Source organism: Lutjanus erythropterus, chromosome 18, assembly GCF_056507025.1.
Source record: "Lutjanus erythropterus isolate fLutEry1 chromosome 18, fLutEry1.hap2, whole genome shotgun sequence".
Lineage (NCBI taxonomy): Eukaryota > Metazoa > Chordata > Actinopteri > Lutjaniformes > Lutjanidae > Lutjanus > Lutjanus erythropterus.
Window position 1 is genome coordinate 999,609 of NC_139334.1, and position 16,106 is coordinate 1,015,714.

Sequence of the window (16,106 nt, forward strand, 5' to 3'; positions counted from 1 at the left end):
AACAGAACTGCAGAATCTTCCAAATGTTTAGTGAGACCAGTTAGTAATTAGGGTGTAGCATTTACAAAGCCAATGTTTTATTTATTTATTTTTTTACTAGTTTTTTATTATTTCTTCATTTTTCTCTCCAATTCTGTCGAGGCCAGTTCAAAGTACACCCATGTATTGTCCCAGTCACTGCCAACTCCCACTGTTTGTTACAGGGAAGCTTGTTAGTCGGGTTCAGCTGACATATGCTAATGAGGAACAGGTTTGGGTGGGGTTCCAACAGAATTTTGTCAGGCTTTAGGCCTTTTCGTGCTCAAATTTTCAGACCCGATTAAAGTTCTACACCATAGTGGTGCCATTTTTCTGTAGAGGTGCTTTTACTTCTAGTTAATAATATTTCTTTACTATTACTTAAAACCATTACATAGAGTTTTTTATGATTATGAAATTGGACCATCAGTGACTCACTGCTGGGTTGGATTGTCCTTGAAATTAGACAAAACAAATTTCAGCATTCGGAGCAGAAGAGCATGTTAACATTTTCTCAGGCAAAGTTACAGTGAGTAGTACGTTAGCCAGTAAGTTTTTTTTTATCATAATTTTTATTTTAGACATAGTATTTTGTGGTTGTGGCAGTGGAAACACTACCACTTTTGTCCACAGGGGTCTCCAAAATCAACACAATATGCAACTTAGTTGTACCTGCTTTAAAGTTATAATCCTTAATGGACCAGTGTGTAGGATTTGCAGCTTATGAGTGCTGCAACCAACTGAATAACCCTCAGTTCACCCTCTCCTTCCAAGCATGTGAGAGAAACTACAGTGGCTGTAAATAAAACATGAAAGATCTTCTCTAGGACCAGTGTTTGGTTTGGTTTGCCCGCTTTGAGCTACTAACATGGCGGAGCGACATGGAGGAGGAGCTGCACCCTCTGTAGATATAAAGGACTCATTCTAAGGAAGTGAAATCAGCAGTTATATTTTCTGGTGATTATACACTGATGACAACACAATTATGAATATTATATTCCACATATTCTGCCAATAAATCCCTGTAAATCTTACACACTGGACCTTTAAGATTTCAGTACTGGTTGATTTGGTGACACCTGTAGGTACTGGTGGTAACAGCAAGTGCAGGGATGGGCCACAACCCTTTATATTTAAAAACACTGTGATCAAATATAAGCTAAAAGTCATATATACAGAGTCATGATATGGTTTCATTACAGAATATACAGCAATGCAATCTGAAAATGTACTGGACACTCCAGTATCAGTAATACATATTTTCCATTTACCTGTAGTGCTATTTATCCATGTAGATTGTTTTACTACAGCTGATATCTCCCACACTCTGCGACTCACACTAAAACTATCTAGATGGATAAATAGTCTTACAGGTAAGATAATAAATTTTCTGTATTTTTGATTTTGGAGTGAATCATTCTTTTAAAATATGTGAAGCTGTACACTAGTACTAACATTTACAGAACATGTTCTCTGCAAGAAAACACTAAACATAATTTTTTCAGCTATTTAACATGTTTAAATGGTTCCACAGTTCAGTGTGCAGCACATCCCAAAGTGTAGTCCATGTGCAGCTGACACTGAGGTGAAGAGGACCCAAATCTGTCCACGGTCCACCTGACAAGATTATTTACACTGCTGCCCAGTGGAAGCTCGACCCAAGACCCAAGATATTCAGCGGTATATTCTTCACTATATGTGTTTTATTTTAGAGGTGAGGTTCCTGGCTCTGAGTGGTTTGGAAGCATCCTCCACCGGGCCCTCACTGCACGGTCACCGGGTGGGTCCTCTCCTGGCTGACCGCTAGCTGATCTCCAGGACACTGGTGTTGATATGGAAGCAGATGTAGGAGGAGTACTCCTGCTGACAGAGTCCTGGGATGTCAGCGCTTACCTGCTTGGCAGAGAGAGAAAGAAAAACACAGAAAACAGTGTGTCACACACACCTTGAACCAGTCAAATTGTGCTGCAGGAGTGCTTGTATTATTCAAAACAAGTTCTTTTCACAGGCAGTTCTGCGTTTTCAATTACTCAAGTAAGTGTAGTAATCTTGGCCTTATTTGTGTGTAAATACAGCACCGAACACACAGCAGGCCACAATTTCAATTTTCTCGCTGCAATCAGGCAAAGCGGATCGACGGATGAATTTGCACGCAACAGATGTCATTTCATGTAGGCTGGACAGCAGATGGTTGATGGTGCTCTCCTTCACTCAGACATCAAAATTAAATCTGATTGAACAAACACTCCACTTACTGGCTGTAATTGATCTTTTGAAACTCCAAAACATGGGTATAAAACACCAGTGTAGGGAATAAAACTGATTCAGCTGTTTTATTTTGCCTGAGTGTTGTGTTGCTAGGGAACGCTTCAATATATTTGAGCCTTTCAAACACTTAATGTTTTGAAAGTTTGTTTCTCAAAATCATCTTTTCTCTGTCTTATGAGAAATAAATGAGATTCTATTTTGAGCTTACTGAAGTCTCGTCTGTTTTTCCTAAACCACCATTAAAAGAAAAAATGAGGGAAAAAAGAAAAGGAGCTCTTTTGCTGAGCTCATAGGTGCTTCAGAGGTTTCTCCCTGATGACTATGTGGAGCAGCAAGGCTTTAATTTGACCAGAACCAAATTTAAGATCTCATTTGAGACAACTGAGTTTTCTTTTGGAACTTACTGTTATCTTAAGAAGATCAGCACAATAACACACTTAAGATCTTCAGTTAGGCTCAAATTAGTCCTGGGCTGAGATGAGACAAAGTCTATTATTTAGGAAGTGAATGTAAGAAGTATGAGAAAATGGTCTTATTTTGAATCTTATTTTGAACTTTTCCTTTCCTCTAAGTGTAAGCAACAGGCTAAGTAAAAAAAACTTAAATGAACTGACTATAGGAAGTTGTGTATTCATATCCTTGAAGTAGAAGTGGTAATACCATAATTTAAAAATGCTTTAGTACAAATAAATGTCTCTGATAGACATGTTATGTCGGCACCAAACAGCAGGAACACAGTGGAGCATTTAGCAGCTAAATAATCTGATATTTCTCTCGAGAGCTGGTGAAGACTAAAACAGAGTTAACAGGAAGGTGAATACTGGACTTACATTCACCAGTTTGTGAGGAAAAGACCTTCAGATGAAGGCTAATGTCTGCTTACACATTCACTCTAGCAACTTTAAAAGGTGATGGTGTCTCTTTACTGCTTACTGTGCTGCCCCATAGTGGCCATAATATCTAACCTGGTGCCAATTTAAAGGTGCCCCTTAGAGTTTTCTTGTAAACAAACAAAAGTTATTTTTTGTTTAAAAAAAAAAGTATCAAAAGTAAAAGTACTCATTATGCAGCTGAATGACCCCTGTCAGTTTTATTCTATTATATATCATATTATAAGAAATTGAAATTGTTTATTAACACAAAAAATGTATTAAATAATTGATGAGGATACTTATTAGCTGTGTGACCACTTTATGTACTCAGGTGGACATTTTACAGTTAAAAAATAACTTGTCAGTGCTCTCTGCTGGACAATATGTGTATTGGCATCAGTGTTTTGAAATTATCTCAATCACATCTTCAGCTCTTCTATACTGCAGCATCTTGCCACTTACTTATTGGCCAATATATGTAAAGAACAAATAAATCAAACTTGTACTTGAGTGCAGAACTTAAGACATTTCCTGCAATCAAATGAACTCTTCTTATTAGGATTATGTTTGCTGATGAAGACGAAGAGTGCGATGTGGTTGAAATCTAAGGAAAAACCTTGAGATTGTTTTATTACACATACTGATCCAAAGGTCAAGAGCAAACATCCATGCTCAAGAATGTGTATAATTGTGACTTTAAGCAATGCTTCAGATGAAATATGATGTAATAAAATGTGACATTTGCAGCAGTGGAAGTGGGTTTGTCCTCTTACGTCTGTCTTGCTGGCAGTGGCAGTGGGGTCCAGATGCATGAAGAGTGAGGAGAGTTCTTTTCTCAGTTTCTTTGAACGCTTCTTGTCCGTCTGCAGCAGAAGAGCCTGGTAGTTCACCGGTAATCCGTACCTAGCAGGAGACGTCACGATGAGTCTACTCATGCATACAGGATGCCCTGTCTACATCTGGTATTAACACACGTCTTGGTTGATTGGCTCACAAGTGGACAGTTCAAGTCACCCAGATTGAAAATTTGGTATTAAATGCAGTACATCAGAGGAACAGTTCACCCAAAACTAAAAATTTAGTCATTACCTCCTCAACCTCATGCCAATTGAAGGCCAGGTTTAGTTTTTTTAGTCCACAAAACACTGCTGGAGTTTCACAGGAAAACAGTGTTGCAGAATCTCCTAAACAATGGAAGTGAATGGTGACCAGTTTTCAAAAAGAAAGAAAGAAAACAAAAAATGCCTCCGCACTGCTCATCTGTAATCCAAGTCTCCTATAATCCCAATATACCAAGGTGTCTTATATAATAATAATAGTAATTTACACCATTTTTTACCCTAAATCTTCACTGTAGATTCTTAGCTTAAAGTCATGTTCACATGTACATGCACACCATCTGAACTGCATGTGTGAGGCGTGATGGCGTCTGCATGCATGTTGTAGTTCTAGAATTCTGTCACTACAAAGCCATGTTTTTCAAACACGTGCAGAATATGTCTTGGCATTGTCTTGCTGAAACGAGCACAGAAGTCTCGTGTGGATGGCAGCATATGTTTTCCAAAACCTGCATGTGCCTTTCATTATGAATGGGGCCTTCAAAGATGTGACAGTTACCCATGATGCCATGGGCACTAACACACCCACACACACACTTTTCTACTTTGCGTCAGTCCATCTCAGATGAGCTCCGGCCCAGAGAAGTCTGCAGTGTTTCTGGACGGCGTACACGGCTTTCACTTTTCACGGTAGTCTTGCATTTGTAGATGCACCAACACACTGTGTTTACCGACAAAGGTTTTCCAAAGTCTTCCCAAGCCCATGTAGTGTCCTTTATACAATCATGTTGGTTTTTACTGCAGTGCTGCCTGAGGGGTCAGAGGTCACAGGCATTCAAGTGGTGGATTTTGTGTTTGCCCTTTACATGCAGAGATTTCTCTGAATTCTCTGAATCTTTTAATGATATTATGGATTGTAGATGGTGAAATCCCTACATTTCTTGAAACTGCATATTGAGAAACGTTCTTAAACTGTTGGATTATTTGCACACACAGGTTTCCACAAAGTATTGAACTTCACTCCATCCTTGCTTGTGAACGACTGAACCTTTTGTGGATGCCCCTTTAATACCCAAACATGATACTGTCACCTGTTCCCTATGAGCCTGTTTACCTGAGGAATATTCCAGACACGTGTTTTTTGAGCATTCCGCAACTTTCCCAGTCTTTTGGTGCCATTGTCCTAACGTTTTTGGAACATGTTCCTGCCACTGAATCCAGGATGAGTACATATTTACAAAAAAACAATAAAGTTTATCAGTTTGAACACTGAATATATTGTAAGTTGAGAAAGATTTACATTTTACCCAGCTTCCAAACTTTTTTGGAATTTGGGTTGTGAATTAAACTATTTCTTTCTGTGTGTAAAAAAATGTGTTTGCCCCAGAATGTTGGCTACTACTGTTGGGCTGCCAGTTAAAAACAACGCCACATTTGGTCTCTGCAAATGGGAATGATGTAGAGGTATGTTCATTCCTATATATAACTGTGAAGGAAGATCTGATCTGAGGCCAGGCCAGGCACATAGAGATCACATGAAAATAAATCACATGCCATTTTTCATTAATGTGAAAGAGAAAAAGTGCACTGACCTGAGGACTGATTCCACAAACACCCTCAGTGCTTTCAAGTGAATCCAGGCAACAAACACCTGACTGAAATTCAGCTTCAGCCAGCGCACAAAGACTCCCTGTGGAGGAGACATGCACATTTATAATACACCACAACACACACACAAACCCATCTATTTAAAAAAAAAAAAGCTCTACAGAGAGCACGCACAATGTTTGACTCACATATTGTTCTTTCTTGTCAACACTAAGCTGCTTCATCTCCTGCTGCCTCTTCTCCTCCAGATCAAAGCTGTATTCGCGCACGCTGAACCTGTGTTGGATCAGAGGCTACACTATGGTAATTGACACAGACAACACAGCTTTGACTTGACGGGGTATTTTCTGCCAATCCGTCCTGCTTACTTGCTCTCCTGGGCTTTGGCTTTGAATTCGCACACGGCTCGTTTGAAAAGCGTGACCGAGAAAACGCCTCCCTCTCTGTCCTCGTACAGCTTCCTGATGGTCACACAAGAAAATTCAGACAGAAAATTAGGGCGACACATGACAGCGTGGAAACTTTTTAAATCAGTGTTTCACAAACTTTTACACATCATATCACCTGAGAAAATGTTGAGCTCTAGTGACCACAAGCAGTCTCACAAAAAACAGATTCAGTCAGGTTGGTTATATGACATCATAAACCTAAGGAACCAATCCCGTTAACCAAGAGGTGGCGCTATATGTATCATTAGCAGCAATGCCCTGAGCACAGGAGAAGCTGGGTGTAGGTAGTTAGTAGTAGGGGTGGGGGTTGGGGCATATGGGGTGTGTGGAGAGGACAGACACCATTTGTATAACTCATACTTTAATTTTTGAGAAACTTTCACTTGTATTTGAGTAATACTTGACCAGGAGTATCTATACTTTGACTCAAGTATTGAGTATTGAATCCACCACTGCTCATTCTACTCTGAAGTCTTTTTTTTTTTTTTTTTTTACTTTCAATTGTGTTTTTACCTGCTTGAAAATAAAATAATCCTTTTACAAATCATCCTTGACAAATCTGGATTTGACAGCACTTAGCATTTCGTTCTCAGTTGTCAGTCTATAAAGCATTTTTTTCTTGTGAGGTATGCTTACTCAGGCTTCAAGTTCAGGCATTAAAAACTTCAATGGATTTTTTTTTCTCCTTTGGAAAAAAACATTTCCTACCCTGGTAGTGATCTAGGTCGCATGGACTCTTACTTTCTGCCGGTAATGGAACACCCGTGGTTACTTAGCCTGACCTTTTGGATGCTAAGAGCAGGTACTCGGAGCTTTGCAGGTGCACTTGTAGTGGGATCAAGTGGAATGGCTTGTGTTACAGCCAGGAGCGCAGAGAGACAGCTCACCTGCTGGACCGTGGGACCACAAACTCTGACAAAGATTCATAGGTCTTCTCCCAGTGCAGGTAGCTCCCTCTGTGACCAAAAATACATACACAGAAAGAACAACACATGAATATGCACACTCAAACACATGTTATAGCATGAAATGACGGTTAATAATCTAAGCACTCGTGTCACAGACCTGGCAACTAATACAAGCAGAGTGGCGAGGTACTCTGAGAACACCAGGTCTTCCTTCTTCACTACATCATTCAGACAACAAGTTTGAAAAGTCCCACTAGAAGACAGACATTCCACTTCAACATTTCATAGTTAATATATTAATGATGTGTGTTTTTCTTAACGTGTAGCATAAAGTTCACTCACTCTAGTTTGTACGTGAGGCTTTGCAGGCTTGTTTTCACACTGTTGTATGCCGCCGCTCGGGATTTTAATTCCGTCTCCATCTGGGAAACTTCCTGACACACATGCAGGTGTTAACAGCACATGTAAGCATCAGGACTACATGTGATGATCACATAACTAAATACATTTAATAACATTTCCTAACTCTGTGTCTACGCTGCTTACATATACATGCAAAGATACTCAAGAAACTCAAAACCTCTTGGAATTTGTGTGTCAAACAGGGTTGGGAGGGTTATTTTAAAAATGCATTCTGATACAGTTACTAATTACTTGTCAAAAAAATGTAGTCAGTCATGTTATTCAAGTATCACAATATTAAAGTAATGTGACTTGATTACTTTTCATCACTATTGGATTACCTCAGTACCAAATATGGTGAAATTGTTTGGCCTATAAGTGTTTTTAGGGCTGCAACTACCAATTATTTACATCGTTGATTAACTGGATGCTTATTTTCTCAATTAATCAATTAGTTGTTTGGTCCAAAATGTCTGAACATGGTGGAAAATGTTGATCAAAGCTCAGGATGACGTCCTCAAATGCAACTCAAAGATATTCAGTTTACTATCAGTTGTTAGTTTTTTTTTTGTTTTTTGTTTTTTTTTTTGTATCTAGATTATGTAATCCCATTACGTATAAGATGTTACTCCCCACGTCTGGTTGCAAAGTTCATTTTCTTTTTATTTAAGTTGCTTGGGTATTAAAGGGGAATTCCATAGATTTTACACATTAAGGTCAGCCTGTGAAAAACAATTGTATAATGTCTTTTGTGGATCTGGAGGGAGCTTTTCCAAAGTCTGAAAAAACAACCCTAACAATGTCATCAGGGTCTCAATTTGGGCTTTTGAGATTAAAAATGCATAACAGAAATGCCATGTTACAAACTGGGGGTGTGGCACTTGATTTTTAAAACTAAGTGAGTTTTTAAAAATCAGGATATTTTGGTCCAAGCTGGTTTGATTGTACCCTTCTTCTTTTTTAGAGATAGTGAACGCAAACTAGTCTTCGCTTTAAAGGGATTCTTTGAAGTGAGGCTGTATAATAAATTACCTACAGACGATGATGGTCGGCACTCCTCCAGTTTGGAGAAGCAGCAGGAGTCAGCAGAAAACTCCCTAAAAAATCAATATCTGTTTAAGCGTATGCTTTATTTAGAATATTGTCACCATTTTACTCTGCCATTGTACTTTTCTGATGAGAAGCTGCCCTTATATGAGCCAAATATCGCTCTCTCCAAACCAACCAAACTCCGTTGGCAAAATCAGTCATTTTACCTCACAAAACATGGGAGTCGCTGCTCTACAACTGCCTCAATCAGTTAGTTTTTAAAGGCTTGTTCGAATTACCCAGATGTCACACAATAACATGAACAAACTAACAGATCACGGCAGTAGTATATCAGCAACTCCTGTGTTCTGCAGACTAAAAATTAATGTTTTTGCCAATGGAGTCTGGTTGAGCAAAAGGGAGGAATATAAGGGTGGTTTCCCCTCGGAAAAGGCTATTTGATAGCAAGGTAAAGCAGTAAAAATATAGTATACACTTAAACTGATACAGATTTTTTTAGGTGACTAATATATGTTTTGCTGCTGAGTCTGAACACAGTAGTATATTGCTTAGCTTCCTACACCTACAAACTGAGGGCATGTCGAACACATTTATTGTAAAAAAAATGCACTGATTTAGGATAAGTATGGTGATTTGTACTGTAATAACTATACATACATGTCACTTAGTTTGTACCTTGTTGATGAGGTCTGCCAGGCTGGACAGAGGCAGAGTTGTGGGATACTTCGCTTTGTCCCACTGAAACTTTGTCACAAAGTTCATCAGGTCCACTGAGAAACAAACACAAGAAGACATATAACTAAAAACACACATTTCATGATAGATCTTTTTCACAGCAGCAGGGATGTGTCCAGACTTTTTTGACTGGGGTGGCTCAGATGGGGCACTGACTTATGCCTGGGGTATCATGAAATTGCATAGATGCTAATAGTAATAACTTAATAATAGCATTAATTTACTATTTTGAATATCTACTCTAATAATGTGTATTTAAAATATAAAATTGTATATAAAGCATCCATACATTATTATTTAGGTCAAAGATGCTCAACTTGCTTTTCCTGGGGGCCACTTTTGTAAAATGACAGGAGTCAAGGAGACAGTTAATGAACATTAATATTATTTATAAGACAAAAGATTAAAATACCATTAACTCATCTTTCTTTCAAATTCTTTGTTTTCAAATTATCTGACTTATTAATTCAACTAAATTAACATGGTACAAGGATTTGCTGTAGGCCTTTATGAATGGCAGATAAGTCAATTTTACAACATCTAATAGCAACAATAACAACTGCATTTTTACTTGGAAATGGTTGGGTTACATTTGAAAGAATTAAGTAACATTTAAATCCCTGCCAATGCCAATTTTAGTGGTAGATGTCAATATTAGGCAGTAAAAAAAATTATGATATCAATATATTGCGCTATATTCTTTATTTATATAAAATCCAAAGTGAAATGAGAGCACTGAAACAGCAAACTTTCACTGGTAATTGTAATAATTGCAAATAACTAGAAATTTAAAAAACAATGAACAAAGAAAAGAAAGGACCAAATATAGATAAAATGCTGCCTATTAAAATAAAAAATAAGAGGAATCTGCATTATTTTCTGTAATAAAATAAATAGACGTAGAAAGAAATGGAATGACAAATACCAATACTGATATACACTGATATATCTGTGCCGATTACATGTAAGGGGATTACATAATCTGGATACAAAGGAAACTATATTCCATTAAAGTTACAAGTAAATATAATCAGATATAATCAGATTACAGTTACATTTAGTAAAAATGGAGATTATGTTCAACTTTCCAAGTAACAGCCACATAACATTATTGAACAATTGTAATGTAAAACAAAAAAATTCCCAGCATGAATCTATTTATTCAAAATGTAAATTAGAGAATAACTTGAGGGCCATCTAAGACACAACTGGGGCCTAGATTTGTCCCACAGGCCACAAGTTGAGTATCACTGCTTTAGGTCTTCCTACCTTAGGCTGTCAGACTCCACTATGAAAAATTGTTTTATTTTTGTGATTTATTATTTATTCACCCACTTATGTAAACTTTTTTGTGTATGTTTTCTGTTTTTGTGAGTAGCATAAAGGGAACTACAACCCTGGCCAATCAGATTTCAGGGGTGGCTACTACTCCTGCAGATACGAAGTAGAAGGGTAGTCACGGTTGTTACCAATGACACTAATTGAGGTGCGGTTCCATTTAGTGTGGCAGATTTTTTCTATTTCATGTCAGAATGGCTTCACACCACCACACAGTGGAAATGGGAGGGTCATTCAGAAAACGCGAGGCCAAAAGCACCGCAAAACAACACTTTACATTTTCACACAACACACAAAGAGCAGATAAATTACCCCTCAGAGATTTTAGGTAAGCTTGCAGGGGTGACAGGACAGCTCTCTGATTGGTGCCGTGGTCTGATGGTGGAGAGTGATGACAGACAGTGGTTAGCCTGGTTTGTGTTGGGTAGCTGCTGATCTGCCTCTGTGCAGGAGGCTGACATGAGGTACATAAGGTAAAGGGGATCGGTGTGGGCGGTGTTATCTCTCGACGTGTGTGTGGGAGAGGATGTTGTGTACATGCATATGGAGCTCAGTTTAAGTAGCTATTAGTCTCATTTACAATCTGCATGTAGCCTGAGGCTTCTATGCACTTACTTAATGAGTTTCTATACACTGTAAGTAACACCTTCAGCTCTCTCTGTGTGTGTGTGCATGTGTGTGTGTGTGTGTGTGTGTGTGTGTGTGTGACTCACCTCCATTGGCTAAAGCGTTTTCCAACACTTTGTCACTGGACTGCTCCATCACCTCCTTCATACTCTGATATGCTTTTTTAATCACACTGATCAAGCAACAGGAAAAATATCATTATCACAGAGGCTCTGTCTATTCATGTGTTTTTACATGTTATTTATTTAGTTGCAATTTTAATAAATTATCATCTCCTTTCCTGAAAATCAAATTCTTTCTTTACTGAATCCGAGGCCCACACTGAATTACTGCATTAATGTGGAACAGGGGATCTATTTATCCAAATAAAGGCCACCAGCTGAAGAGAGTTTCAGCAAACAGTGACTCAAACTGAATAACAAGTCTGGACTAAATTACGAGAAAAAAATCTGTCTAGGTCACATTTTGATGTTGCAAATAAGCTTTAATGGTCACACTTTATTTTACAGTACACTAAAAAGACGGAACAAGACATATGTTGTATCAAATTAGACAGAAAATAAAAATAAAATGTTATTAGACCTTTATAAGACAATTATTAGACTTTATTAGAGGCAAATAGCGACACATTACAGCAGAACTATCCTGCAAACTAAAGTGTATTATTTCCCACTCTTAGACAGTTATAAGACTTTATAGAAGGTAATTAGGGACACATTACAACAGGGCTTGCACTGTAAACCAATGTGTATTGTTTCTCACTGTTAGACTTTTATAAGACTTTATAGAGGGTAATTAGGGCAAACTAAAATGAAATCACATCTGCCCCTTTCCTATTTAAAAACAATACGTAAACCAGATCTACCAAGTAAAGGCCAAAATTATAGAGGTAAATGAATATCCCTCAGATTTATTGTAACACACCAGCCAAAGACAGTGTGTCTAAAGTAACAGACATGTTCTTTCACTTCAGTTTACAGTACAGGTCTATTCTAATGTGTCCCCAGTTACCCTCTAATAAAGTCTAATAAAGTTCTAACTGAGAAAAATAATACACTTTAGTTTACAGCACAGTGCTGCTGTAATATGTCCCTAATTACCTCTAATAAATTCTAATATGGCTCTAATAAAGGGTCTAATACTGTCTAATACAGAACATATTATTTCTAGTTTAAATCTACTTTGTGTGGCTTGCTATGTCTTACTCTAATTATGGAATAACTACTGTCTAATAAACAACATATTATTTCTTGTGAAGTATGTTTGTTAGATTTTATTAGTGTACCGTTAGGTGTATAGTGTCTAATTAAGGTAGAACAGTGTTTCTTTACTGACAAGTAAAGAACATATTATGTCTAATTTTTATCCAATTTAATGTAGAATACAGCTCTGTCTTACTAGTGAACCGTAAAATAAAGTGTGACCGCTTTAACATCCCCACTAATGCCACTTCAGTTCCAATACACCAACAATGAATTTAAAATCAGAAGGGAAAACTAACCATCAGCTGCCCCTGACCATCAATTAATCATGCAGCAGACTGTACACAAGCTCAGAGTTACAAGTCCTAATTAAAGACAAAGCTGCACAAAAAACCACAAACGTGCAGCAACAGGTTTTCATGTTCTTCAACAGATCATGGGGCAACATATTCAGTTTGGTTCATCATCATACTTGTATTTTTTCACCTTTCGGTCAGTGTGTCGAGTTTGGACAGATCATCCGACACGCTGAGCAGACTGTCCAATATTCCCACCTGAGGTCACAGCACAGACAACGAGGTTAGTGGCTGGTCTATCATCCAGCTGAGCTCAGATGATTATACACAACCAACACTTATGCTTGTATTATGATTTATAAAAGTGCTGTTTTTTACATTTCAAGTGTCCACCAAGGTTATTATGGTTATTATTGTTAACTAAAGTTAACTCTTGAGGAGGCACTGGTGCGTATGTCTCTTGAGACTAGGATGTAAACATGACTGTGAGTCAGTTTCCCTCAAAAGTGATGTGTTGTAATATATATTCTGAGCCTTTATGATCTTGCTCCTGACAAAATATCCCACCCCACCCCCTATTTTAATTTTCAGAAAAGTAAAACTAAAACTGAAACTAATAAAAACTAAAACTAGAATAAAAACTCAACTGCAATGAACAAACCCACTCACAGTAAAAAAAAAAAAAAAAAAAATTAATAGAAATTTAGTGGAGGTGACGAATCTTTTCTCATTAACATGACATAATTATATAAATTGTATCTATTCAAGTTAATTAAACTTAAAAATTCAAGTACATATTTTCAGAATACTTCAGAAAATATGAGTTTGTCTTGAACTTGAAATAATGAGAATGTGCTGTACAGAGTTCAGTCAACTCATTAAATTAAGTTTCTAAAGAATCATGATTAGTGTATTAGCAGACGTCTTTTTTATAGTTAAAGCAAACATATGATGAAAACTTGCTAATACACTTTATGATAAGGCATGCTTCACAAAAAAGAAACTGCTACGATGAAGGTTAGTTTTGAATTATATCTTTAAAGGTTAATAAATTGAATTGAATGTTAAATGTTATAATTGTTTGCCAGTGTGGACTAAAGAGCTGTTGGTTCAACTTAATATCTTCAGCTTCCTGAACATGTTTCCTTGAGTACAACTGAATTCATATCAAGTTTATTTGACTAGAAACTTTATTTGTTTTGAATAATTACAAAATTACTTCAACTTGTCTTTTCAAATTCAGTCAACTTAAAATTTTAAGGTAGCTCGGACTCTAACTGTTTCTTTAGTTAAAACAAATGATAAACTTTTAGCGTGCTCCTGAAACTAAACTGAACTGAAAACAAAAATTTAAAACAAGATTTTAAAGAGCACCCCATTAAAAGAGTTTTTGCATTTTAACTCTTTAAAAGACTTGGAAAAAGTGCTGTTTAAATGTGATTCCTGGCAGCTAAGGTGAACATTGATCACGTTGAGTGAAATGGGTCAGATGGAAATTTTGCCTCAAACTGTAGAGAGCAACCTGAGCCTTTATCCCTTCACCAGAGAAGGACACCAAACACCATCTCCCTCCTCAACTACACTCTACTGTACTAGTATAAACACATAGAATTCTTCTTGCTGTGTTCTTTACAGTGCTGTTCTACAGATCAAGGATAGAACCTCGTCCATATCTAGTTCTTCTATGTATATTTACTTTGTATACTTAACTCGTGTCCCCTTCCTTGGGGGCGGATTTTAAATAACCTCACCTTGAGATCTGGAATGGAGAACTTGCAGCAGGAGGCCTGGTTGGTTTTGGCAATGGTGTGCTTGAGTTTGTCTACACTGGTTAAACTGGTCTTGTCCAGAGGGACAGAAATCAACCACAGGTCTGTCATGACTCCCAGTGCTTCACATGGAGACCTCCAGTGAAAATCCTCCCCACAAGATCAGGCTTTGGCACCAAAGAGTCTGTGACCCCAGGCAAACAAACATACAGTAAGATGAACTCTATCATTGAAATATACAGGCTTTCATGTTAATCTGACTTTATAATATTGCATTTAATGATTTTACACCTGTTTATATTGGGTTTATATTTGTTTCAACCAAGCCATGAAGTGTCCTAGGAGCATATTAACATTTTTCCTTGGTTGTGGCTGCATAAAGTCAAATAAAAGAAACTAAGAAATGAAAAGCAATATCCTTTCAAAGCAATGTTCTTACCTTCAGGTTATCTTCATCACCTGTGCTGTGTCAGTCCCACTGTGAGTGCTGGGAAGGTCTGAGCAGCAGCTCCACCTGAGACTGACTGACTGACTGACTGACTGACTGACAGCCCACTATCTTCCAGGATCACACACTGCAGCTGTTACATCACTCCAGGTGGTTTGAGCAAGCAAACGCAGAGGTGGAAGAAATACTCAATAACCCTTTACTTAAATAAAAGTAAATACCATTGTCTGACTATACTCCATCGCAAGTACATTTCTGAATTCAAAATGTTACTTATGTGAAAGGAAATATTAATATGGAAATATTATTTGCAAAATGTCAAAAATCAAGTTACTAGTGAGGAATGGCTCCTTGTAGTTAGAGTAGTGTTATTGTGTGTAGAGTAACAGAAAATTATGTTGAGACAATTTTGAATACTTTATAAATTACTTGGCAGATTTGTATTATAGTACTGCATAATATCATATAAGCATATCATATGTTTTTTTCATGTAAAAATATCAGTAACTATCAGTGTTAAAAATGGAGTTGAGTAACCTGGTAAAAAAAGTACATTTCCCTCTGAAACATAGAGAAGTATAAAGGGGAAATGCTCAAGTAGGCAAAAGTACAAGTACCTCAAAACTGCACTTAGGTTCAAGTACTTTAGTAAATGTATCTATTTTCCACCACTGAGTATACCTTGCTAAAAATGACTAAATTAGTGAATTTTGCTGTCACTCTGTATATTCCTGTCAACTACAAAATAATTTTACATTTGTTTTAGATTTTTCTTTACTATTTAAGTGTGTATTTAACATGGGGACAATTTTAAGAACCTTAGCCTCTAGCCCAGGGCTCAGTAACCTTTATGATCAAAAGAGCCAACAAAAAAAAAAAAAAAGAAGAAGAAAATAAAATCATTCTGGAGCCAGTACTATGAAATTTTGTATTTTGGCATCCATAGCTAGCTTATGGAGATTCAAGCAGACTAGAGGAAAAGGCATTGAGTCATAGATGTAGGCTGTGATGCAGATTTTATGGTTGATGAACTATGAAAACGTATACATTTTGGTGTA

General features: G+C 37.2%; 1 protein-coding gene across 1 annotated transcript; it reads right to left on the minus strand.

Annotated features, from left to right (window-relative positions):
- Window positions 1-765: 765 nt before the first annotated feature.
- Window positions 766-15,125, minus strand: LOC146310411 (V-type proton ATPase subunit C 1-B-like). The gene is made up of 13 exons (XM_084742403.1): window positions 15,040-15,125; window positions 14,583-14,784; window positions 13,022-13,089; window positions 11,420-11,505; window positions 9,309-9,403; window positions 7,524-7,615; window positions 7,339-7,434; window positions 7,161-7,229; window positions 6,193-6,285; window positions 6,013-6,100; window positions 5,809-5,906; window positions 3,932-4,061; window positions 766-1,911 (listed from the first exon to the last, which is right to left on the minus strand). The coding sequence occupies exons 2-13, from the start codon at window positions 14,709-14,711 to the stop codon at window positions 1,822-1,824; spliced, it is 1,134 nt and encodes a 377-aa protein (XP_084598529.1). The 5' UTR covers window positions 14,712-14,784; window positions 15,040-15,125; the 3' UTR covers window positions 766-1,821.
- Between the last annotated feature and the right edge of the window lie 981 nt (window positions 15,126-16,106).